Source organism: Callorhinus ursinus, unplaced genomic scaffold, assembly GCF_003265705.2.
Source record: "Callorhinus ursinus isolate GAN/ISIS: 27379988/994484 unplaced genomic scaffold, GSC_fseal_2.0 scaffold7, whole genome shotgun sequence".
NCBI classification, from domain to species: Eukaryota; Metazoa; Chordata; class Mammalia; order Carnivora; family Otariidae; genus Callorhinus; species Callorhinus ursinus.
In genome coordinates, this window is record NW_027397069.1 from 51,049,115 (window position 1) to 51,059,750 (window position 10,636).

Here is a 10,636-nt window from a genome sequence, read left to right on the forward strand (position 1 = left end):
AGTTGAACTAGAACTGAGAAGCTAAAAGAGTAGCTGTGCATCTCAGGAGGATTTGTAAGTGTACAGAATTATCAGTTGTATTTGAATGGAAGATAGGATTTTATTTCAAAAATCTGTCATATGAACTTTGATGATATCAGTATAGGTTTGCATTGATTTGCTTTATTGCATATGAACTTTTTGACTGCTTTTGGTCTTTTGTTTACCTGTGTTGGAGACAGTAAATATTTTACTGTCTTCATTATTTTAAACCTTTGTATCGTGTGAGATTGAAATCTTCATCATCTTACCAAAGGACAGAGATCATACTTGATGCAGTAGTACATTCTGTCAGAAGACAGAAAATCAGTTTCTTTTATTGATAACACTGGAAATTCTTTTTAAAATTTATTTTATTTATTTATTTTTAGAGAGAGAGCATGAAAGCGTGGGGGTGGGGAGGGGCAGGAGGAGAGGGAGAGAGAATCCTGAGCAGGCTCCACATGGAGCCCGACGCAGGGCTTGATCTCAGGGCCCTGAGTCACTCAGGTGCCACAATGCTGGAAATTCTAATCATAGCTGGCTGTGGTAGTAGCCACCTGTTCTGACCCCTCACAGTCAGGAGCAGACTTGTTACTCCATAACTCAGCACAATTCTAGAAGGAATTCTGACCACCTGTGGATTAATTGGGACTTTGGGTCAAGGTTTCAGTGTTTTATAGGGCTTATTTAGAAATAGGAGCTGATTTTATTTTGAATGTTTATGTAAATAAAACTCTTGGGTGCAATAAATCTTTCTTAAAATAGGTAGAAACCAACAAACAGGCATAGGCGTATTTAATACAGCTAAGCCCAGGGGCTTGATGCATAATAACCGTATTTTTCTTTCCTCTTTGGAAAGATCCTCTTTCACTCAAAATGGGCTGTCATTTTCTCCAGTGAAGTCTGAGTGGAGCTTGCAGTGTTAGGCGTGCTGTGCTCTGCAGCGTTAGGAGCACAGAGCACAGTCGTCTAAAGCAGGAGTGGATGAAAGGAAGCTGACGACAGGACGGATTGCAGTGGGGCTTGCTGCTTTGTCATTAACCCATTCTCTGTCTTTTAAGGGAGGAGGTCTTGGCAGACAGAGCAGTGGCACTCCAGTTCACTTAGCTGTTCTATCTTCTGTCCCATGTAGCCGCGCAGAGCTGTGGAGTTGCTTTTTCTTCATCTGTAGTACAAGAGACCTACACTGAAATGTCAGGGATGTTTGGGCCTTTGGCTGGGAGCATCAAGAACAATCTAGGGACTCGTCTAGGGCCCTAGAAACCCAAGGTGACGGGTTCATGCAGTCTTAATTAGGTTCCTGGGGATCATTTCATGATAAACTCAGAGGAGATTGAGTTGTAAATTGGGGTGCCAATTTGTTAATTTACTCTGTGTGTTAGGATAGAACCAGAGCCCATGGAATTAAGTGCCCTAAAGGAGCTTTCATCTATTTTATGAAAAAATAAGCAATTCCTGGATTGTTTTCTTCTTGAGAGCGTTGATACCACAACCCTTCTCAATTAAAAAAAAAAGTTTTTAATATAGTACAAAATTTGGGCTGTGACAAAGTATAAAATGAAAAGTAATTCTATTTTTCATCTTCAAACCAGTCCTCTCAAAGGTAGCCACTATTAATAGTCTCTTTCCCCCAATTGTTATATATGTACTAGCATATCTGGACTTGAGAAATACTGTACAAATAAGATTATACCATATTCTTTGCCCTTTTTTTTTTTTTAAACTTATTCTGTGTCTTGGAGCCCTTTCTGTACTGGCATATCCAGCTCTATGCATTCTCTTTAATGATGCATGGAATGCATCACTCTGTCATAATTTCTTTAATGATTCTGTTAATAGTTAAAAGTATTTTTAGGTTTTTCTTCCCCATCCAGTCTTCAATAAATGTCCCTGTATACACGTATCTTGGTATTTTATTAGTATATCCATAAGGTAAATTTCTAGCAGTGGCGGTGTTAAGCAATAGAATATATGTGTATTTTCAGTTTTGCTAGACATTGCCCAGTTTATATTCCCCACGGCAGTGGATGAGAAGGCCTGTTTCTGCATACCCTTACCAAATGTGGATATTCACAGTCTTAGTAATTTTTACCAATCTGAAAATATCTCAGTTGTTTTAATATACATTTCTTAAATTATGAGTGAAGTTTGAATGTCTTTGAAATTATTAGTCTTTTTCTTCATACCTTTCTAGGTAGTTTCCTCTTTTAAATGACCTCATAAAGATTACTGCTCTTCTTTTCCATTTGTACTTCTTTTCAGACACTACACTTAGGCTACATAATTGTTTCAGTTACAGTTTTCTGGAATTCTGTAGCCTTTCTGATAATACAGCATAAGATTATAACAGATGGGGGCACCTGGGTGGCTCAGTCAGTTGAGTGTCTGATCTTGGTTTCCCCTAGGTCATGATCTCAGCTCAGGTCATGATCTCAGGGTCCTGGGATAGAGCCCTGTGTTGGGCTCCATACTCAGGTGCAGAGTCTGCTTGTCCTTCTCCCTCCCCTTCTGCTCTTCCCCTCACGCAGGTGCGCGCGCTCTCTCTCTCTCTCAAATTAATAAATAAAATCTTAAAAAAAAAAAGAATGTAACAGATGGATTTTTAGTTACTGTTAAATATGTGTGGATGTTTTCAGAATGATCTCACAAGCCAAGAGAGCATCTCTTGCTGTGAGTCCGTTCTGTAAATAAGTAAGCTCATTCATAATGAAGTAATTCTTACTGGTGTCTCTCTGCAAATAATTTTTTATTTTAACTTAACTATCTCTGAATTCCAAAGGCATCATAGTATAGCCCCTATGAATGTCCTGAAGGGCGTTGGAGGAGTTCTTTTACTGCCTTAGCCTTCGGGAGTAGAATTTTGTATGTAGGAGATAATGAATATTTATAGGGCTTGTGATTAAACTTGGTAAACAGGAAAAGTGAAAGAAAATTTTGGGGGAAATAGAGTCCTTTCTTCTGTCGCTTTTTTCTCTCCCTTTATTCCCCTCTGGATGAAAATGGAAGTGTTTCTTCTCTTTTTCTTTGTAACACTAATGAGGTTAATTCTTTCCAGCAAAGGTCAGTGACCTTGTAGCAAGTGCCTACAAGACAATAAAAGCGAAGCTGCCTCTGACATTGAGAAGCATGTCATTGTACTTATCCAATAAAGACACAGAGTTCATCTTGTTTAAACCTGTTAGGGTGAGTATCGTGATATGTCATTTGAATGTTGTCCAGTCTCTTCAGGTTTTCTTGCCTTGTCTACCATTTTCTTCTTCCTGTAGACATTTAAAAGTGTTGGTATACTGTTCTAGTAAAGTTGGTTAATAATCACTGTAATTCTTGGGAGCCTTACAAAGCCAGCACTGGCCTGATTATATCCACCCCTGCCTTTGTCTTAAGTTCTTTATGTTACCTTTGGCAGCAAGGTAATTTTGACCTTAAAGTACAAATTAGTAAATAAATAAGTCATCAGACCCTACCATTGAATGTGGCCCAATACTTGAGAAAGCGGCATTTCAGGAATTATGCTTCATTTTACTGGTGAGTAGTGGAAATAAATGGCTTGCAGTGGCTGCCAAGGGATTAAATGTCAGAGCAAATTTAGTGCTCATAACTTCCAGCTCTGTGTTGAGCTCACATCTTTACCAAAGGCATTGGTGGATTTTTAAAGTACGTTTTATGCGTCTGGGAACTTTATTATCTTTTGTGTAAGAAATTGCTCCTGAAGGCTCTTACTATTCTCTGGGGGGACAGGGCTTATAGAGTTTAGCTTTTCCAGGAAGTATTATCTGATAAGGCTTAGTTGGGTTGTACTAGCATGTGAATTATTAAGTGTAAATTATATGTCTTTGGTAATCCAATGAAAGATGCATTTCCTCCACTTGTTTGGCAAATATCATTAAGATTTAACATTCTTAGAGAGAGAGAGAGGCAAACTAAGAAACAGACTCTTAACTATAGAGAATAAACGGATGGTTACCAGAGGGGCAGTGGGTGGGGGGATGGGTGAAATTGGTGTTGGGGATTAAGGAGTGCACTTGTTGTGATTAGCACAGGGTAATGTATGGAAGTACTAAATAACTATACTGTGCACCTGAAACTAATATAACACACTATGTTAACTAACTGGAATTTAAATGAAAACTTAAAAAAAGATTTAACAGTCTTAATGCTTCATGTTTAAGATGACCACATATGTTTCTAATGACTCATTTAATGGGATTGCCTCTTCTTTCTAAGAATAATATTCAGCAAATCTTCCAGAAGTTCCATGTTTTGTTAAAGGAAGAGTTTAGCCCTGAAGATGTCCAGATCATTGCTTGTCCTTCTATGGAACAGGTAATCCATCATCTGAAGATCCTTGTTACTTTTATTCCTCTTCGTTATTTTACTTGAGTAGGTAATGTCTTTGAATAACCATGTTTTTAATTTTAATTTTAAAAATTGTACATAATTTTATTCTGATGAGCAATAATTCAAACTTTGAATTGCTGTGTCAGATTTTTAGAGATGACTTTATAATTTTTAATTGCTTTTTTAAATCCTTTCTGATACTGAAAATTGCTGTGTTTAACATGAATGAACTATTTGTGAAAAGTTCAAATAATGGTGTTTATGATGCTGAATAACTTTACTTGCAGTATGCATGATAAGAGGCCCACATTTCACATGAAAAAAAGTTACTTTAGGGATTTGATGTTAGAAATGTTTCTGTTTTCTGTCTTCTTCCTAAGTTTGAAAAACTGAATACAGAGCTAGGTCTGTATTTATCATTCATGTATTCAGTTCAGCCAGCAAGTTTTTACTGAGCACATATTATGTATTAGGAGTAGGCTGGTGCTATGGTGGGTATTTTATTTCTGGTTTTAAGTTTGGTATCGCTTAGGAGTTTTATATATGTAAGGACTGGAGGGTGTGGGAGAGAGTAGTAAGGTATGGGAGCCTGATCAAAGAGGGTGGAGAATTGGAGAAGGGACTGGAGGCAGTGAGTATGGGTGAGTCTTTTGGGAGTTTTACCACATTGGGAGAGAAAAGATGTAGCTGGAAGGTAAATGGGGTCTTTTTTTTTTTTTATTGAGATAGAACTCATATGCCATAAAATTTACTCTTTTAAAGTGGACAGTTCATTGGTTTTTAGTATATTCACTAAGTTGTGCAAATTCACCACCATCTAATTCCAGAACATTTTCATGTCCCCCCAGAAGAAACCGCATAGCCATTAGCAGAATCCCCATTCCTCCATCTTCTATAATTTACTTTTTGTCTCTGTGGATTTGTCCATCCTGGATATTTCATTAAATGGAATCATACAGGGGTGCCTGGGTGGCTCAGTCAGTTAAGCGTCTGCCTGGGATCGAGCCCCGCATTGGGCTCTCTACTCCATGGGAAGCTGCTTCTCTCTCTCTCACTCCCCGCTGTCTCTCTGTCAAATAAATAAAATCTTTAAAAAAAATAAAATGAATCATACAATACATGGCCTTTTATGACTGGCGTCTTTCTCTTATCAGAATGTTTTTAAGGCTCTTCCATGTATCAGAACTTTATTCTTTTTATGGTTTTATATATTCCTTTGTATGGATAGATGGGTCATATTTTAAAAAGATGTGTCTGTGGTTCCAGGATTGTAGTTAAAATACTTTTTTTTTATAACTCACTTGAAGTAATTATATTCTATGTGATTATACCACTAACTTGATATATAGTTAGGTTTGTTTAAGTGTTTAGAGATTTTTTTTCCCCATCATTTTGATTTAATTTTGTTTTTTTATTATATAAAGTATTAACCTGGTTCTCAAGTCAGAATTCTAGAACAAGGTAGAATTGGAGGTGTCTTGCTTCCCTTTCAGTCCCCTCCAGCCCTTTCCTTCCTTTGTCCTATAAATAACTTTTATTTGTTATTGGGTTATCTTTCCTTTTTTTTTTTTTTCTTCCTTTTAAAGATAGGGGAAAATGCATGTTTTTATATTCATGAGGAGGATCCAGAGAGAGGGAAAAATTGATGCTGGAAAAATGTCCTGGAGTAGCAAAGGGGGGATGGAATCTCAGGAACAGTTGGACGATGGAGGCTTTGTTAGGTGCATGGGGGTGGGGGTGCTCAGTCACGAAAGGAAAGAAAGCCCAGTGTTTGGGCACACATGTGGGGAGGCGGTGGACACGGTAGGATGAAGGGTTCACTGCCAGGTTCATTTAACCACATGTCATCTAGGGCTCGGGTGCCAGATTGGCCTTTTGGAGACTGCAGTTCCCTACCCTGTCCCATGGTGAGTTTCTCCGCTTCTCCTGGGGGCCGGCTCCGTGTCCCGCCCTCCTCTACAGAGTGGGCAGGGTGCTCTAGGGCTCAGTCAGAGTTAGCGTGTGAGCTGAAATTGACTCCTCACGCCTGTTCTTATGCCTTTAAAATGGTCATTCAAGGAATTCCGCTTACACACGGTTCTTCCCACAGCACACTCTGCACAGAGAAAGGTGAAATTGATAATTTAGATCTATTTCTATCCCTTGTCAGGGTTGGTAGGTAGGTGTTTTTTTTTTTTTTTCCCCTCTCCTGTCATTTTCATTGGATTCTAAATAAGTTGAGGGCCTCGATTCGGTGATAAGAGTGTGACCCCGTCCCAGACCTGCCACAAAGCCCGCCGCCCAGCGGCCGCTTCACGAATCACACCAGCATTGCAGGTCCAGCTGTGTCCATTTGGCTTCTTAAAAATCTTAGACTTTTTCTGTCATTCTGTGTTTGAGGATCGGTATTCCACGGCAGAACTAACATAGCCTTTCACTTTTCTTTTCAGCTGAACCTCCTACTGTCCGTTTCTAAATAACCGGGCCAGCCGGGCTGTGCACGTCAGTGTCTGTGCGGACCGAGCGGGCTGGGAAGTCTGGCAGCCTGCAGGACGCCGAGGAACCGGATGTGGGAGTGTCCCCGAGAACCACACAGGCGTGCTGCTCAGTGCTGACTGCAGAATGAAATGCAAGCAAAGTGTTTGGAAGATTGGTGTTTCCCTTTTAAAAACATCAAAATGCCAAAGACTAATCTAGGAGCGTGAGAACTGCCTTCTTGAAAAGGTCACAAGAATGTGAGTTTTTTAGAGGTAGCTATGGTGGGCACACAGGGAAATAAATGGTTCTTAGCAAAAGATGTGCAATGAAACTAGGTTACAATAAGTAGTGCGAAGAACTTTACAGAAGTACTGTTAATTAGAAAGCTTCTACGAGGAGGGTTTGTTAAAGCGTGAAACACTGCAACACTTTGAGCCACAAAGATTCCACAGCGGCTCTTTTTTACTTCCAGAAATCTTATTTCTGCACTCTATTTAATGTAATGTTTCTCCTATCACTTTGAAGTTTCGTTTGGAGTAGATTGGGTGCATCTGAGAACACATTCTGCTTTCCTGGGAATTTGGAGTGTTCTCTTTCTGTGTGTTTGATGTGAGGTAGTTTCAAGGTGCAAGGAGCCCGTGTAAGGTCCCAGCGTGTGTACTCCTTGAATTGCTTAGGTGCAGAACGTTCAAACACAGGGGCTGGAGCCTCCTCATAATAGATGTGTGCGGCATCTTTAATGAGAATCTTCATGGTACAATAGTCCGTGTTTGTGAGTGGGAGGCACCAATTAAGGTGTCTTAAATCTGGCCCGTAAGGGAGAGGAGGCAGCCTGCTCAATAGTGTATCTCCTGCAGGAAGGTTAGGGTTTAACCAGCTTTCTGTACACTGCCTTCGGTTTTAGTAATTCTAGGAACAGTGAACACTTTCATGTCCCGTATATTCGTTCATTGGCTGTGCTGTGTACCAGCATTGTGGGGCTCTAGCCCTGTCTCAGCAGGATACATTTTACTAACAAAGACGAGGAGGATGAAGATGGTCCACCCCTTAAAATCTACCGTATTGTATCAGGGAATCATCAGATAAATTACGCACATCTATGAGTTTGCCCACAAAAAACTGTTTCCTGAGTGGATTGGTTTCACCTCACATAAGCTGCTTTTTGGTCCAGAAGGAATTTTTGAGTTACTCAAACACTATCCAGAGATGGAACAATGAAGAGGGTTCTGGAATGTAGCCAGCGGACCTCATTCTGCAGGACCCGTGCCCTTGCAGCAGCCTCTTGCAGTGTGTAGATAGGTTATATATCCTGATGTCTGTCACTTTAAACAGGTTACTTGTTTCTCAGCTCCATTTAAATTGGTGACGAATGTGGCTTGAGAGAGCTTAATAGTCTATTTTGGGAAGGTAGAAGGGAAGAGGGTCCATATTCATTCTTTGACATGAAATGAATGAATCAGGAAGACTGTATTTACTTCTACTTACTATTTTAAATACATGTTCAGTGAAATAAACTGTAAAATAGCCTGTTTTCTGTATTATATGTACATTTGATTTTTTTAATAGCCTTTCCAAAGAAATGAGGGCATGATTATTGTACAGTACTGTGACTGATTTAATTGGATGTACAGAGCAGGCTGCATTCTTAAGGATAAAAATATTTGGTGGCACTCGTTCCTGTGTTTTGAATCTTTTCTTTCTGAAACACTCAAACATCTTACAAAGTGCTGATCTTACAAAGTGCTGATCTTACAAAGTGCTGAGTAGGTGATAGTGATCCAACTTGTTGGCTAAATGAATATTTGTTTAAAATCTGTACAGTTTCAAGTGTTTACTTATACAAAACATGTATATACTTTCAAATAATTTAAAATGCTTTATATTATTTGGCTAGAAATTGCTGTTTTTAATAAATGTGAATTTTTTAAAAAATAAAGATTTTTGCTTCCTACTTTGTCCTCCACATGTCTGTTGTGTGTATGGATTCTTTTTAAAAATAATTTTTTAATTGAAATTTTTATTGAGCTAGCTTGTGATTCACATGCGGTTGTAAGAATACAGGGAGACCCTCTGTACCTTTCCCCTGATTTCTCCCAGGGGTAACATCTTGCGAAAGTAGAATACATTATCATAAGCAGGATATGGACATTGTTACACTCCACCAGTCTGTTCACATTTCCCCGTTTTTACTTGTACTGTGTGGATTTTTTTGGTAAGATGATTATTGTGGGAAGACATTTTTGAAGCCTCTTTATGCTCCGTTAGTTGAAAGATAATTTTTCTTTGTTTGCAAAACTGCCAATTTCCCGAGTACTGTCAGCACACAGAGTTGTGTTGAAATTTAATGTTATGGAAGTAGCAATAAAAACGATTTTGTATTTTCACCCTGGCTTAACAATCCCATATCTTTAAATTCTCTTCTGCTATATATTACCTTGCAAGAAAGAATAGTCAACCTTCGTTTTTAAAAGGGGGCCGTTCAGTAGAGAAACCTCGGTGCGTTGGTGAGAGAATGTTGCTTCTCAGAAAGGAGGAACTTCATTGCTTCCTCTCTGGAGCACTTCTCTCCCCGTGGCCGCTCGTCCCCCAGCTTGTCCGCCCTCCGACGGCCCGTGGAGCCCCCACGCATCTGTGCGTCTGGCCTCGGCTCCTCACGGCTCACCCTCCGGGTCGGTCCGCGTCGGTCCGGGTCCGTGAGTGCACGCGCCAGGCTTTGTCACTGTCTCACTTGGGCAGGAAAGGGCTTTGTCACCGGGCGGGGACAGACCAGAGGCTGGAGAAGCAGAGGGATAAGCGCAGGAAGTATCACCGATGTAGATATTTCTTGAACGCAGAAGGAGTTGGTGTGGACTCTGCTGTGGCAGGTCCTGGACTGAGCGTCACCACAACCGCGTTCATCTCGGGCAGGCTCGGGAGGACGGTCTCTGCGCCAGTTACCAATTTACGGCCTCGTGGCTCCAAATCCACCTTTTTGGGCCCTCCTTGGAGACTTGAGCTGGACCCAGAGAACATTTCTCCTTTGCCAGCGGGTGCAAACTTAGGCTTTGTAGGGTGCTGGAGGTACACTGCACGGCACGGCGGGGGTGGGGGTAGGGGAAGGGGCCTCCTATTGCTGGTAGGAATCAGCTGTGAGGTGGTTGGCTTTCCCTTGTGAGAACGGTCCCGATTCTCTTTTTACTTCTACATGGCCACTGTGGCAGTGTGGGGGGCTCTGTAGTGAGTTCTCCTGCTATCCAAGGTAGGAAGTTGGTGGCTCCCCAGCACTCCAGTGAACCTCCCCCCGCCCCATCAGCGGGCCACGGTTCCATCCTGGGCCTTGGTGCTGGTGGGGGCTCTTCCAGGTTGTTCGTTCCCTCCTGGGTACTCCCAGCCCGCACCCTCACCCCCACTCTTCATTCCGTGACCCCTTCCCTCTCACCCAGGGGACTCTGCTGTGCTCCTTTCACAAAGCCACAGTTGCTTTGTTTTGCTATCGCTTGCTTCTCTGAGCCCCAGCCTAACCCCCCCAGGGGCACCTTGAGCACATGGCGGAAGCTCAGTGTGTATTTGTTGCATAGCCTAATTAGTTACCGAATTCATTAGTAATTTTGTGGGCACTGCAGGAGGCTCCATTTGCCTTGGGGCAGTCACCGATTGTTACTCATCAGTGAACCCTGGTGTGTAACTGAACAGGTTGGTATTCATAAACAGCCTCTTTCCAGGAGAAGCACCTTTTCCTGCCAAGTCATTGAAGATAGAATGGTGGTCAGTCAGAATTTGTCCCTTCAGGAAGGTGAGGCCCTGGGAAGGGCCCAGGATGGGAGGCAGAGGGTGTTACAGG

At 41.3% G+C, this 10,636-nt stretch overlaps 1 protein-coding gene across 4 annotated transcripts in view; it reads left to right on the forward strand.

The window, feature by feature from the left end:
* The window catches only part of COG3 (component of oligomeric golgi complex 3), a 66,137-nt gene extending 57,356 nt beyond the window's left edge, over window positions 1–8,781 (forward strand). For 3 of the 4 annotated variants that reach the window (XM_025874856.2, XM_073894522.1, XM_025874857.2), the window contains 3 exons: window positions 3,077–3,204; window positions 4,246–4,344; window positions 6,789–8,781. In XM_025874856.2, the coding sequence (XP_025730641.1) occupies window positions 3,077–3,204; window positions 4,246–4,344; window positions 6,789–6,818 (257 nt within the window). In that variant the 3' untranslated portion in view covers window positions 6,819–8,781. Of the gene's footprint in view, window positions 1–3,076; window positions 3,205–4,245; window positions 4,345–6,788 lie in introns of those variants that run through there. The other variant, XR_012378801.1, reaches the window with a different exon arrangement.
* The last annotated feature ends 1,855 nt before the right edge of the window (window positions 8,782–10,636 follow it).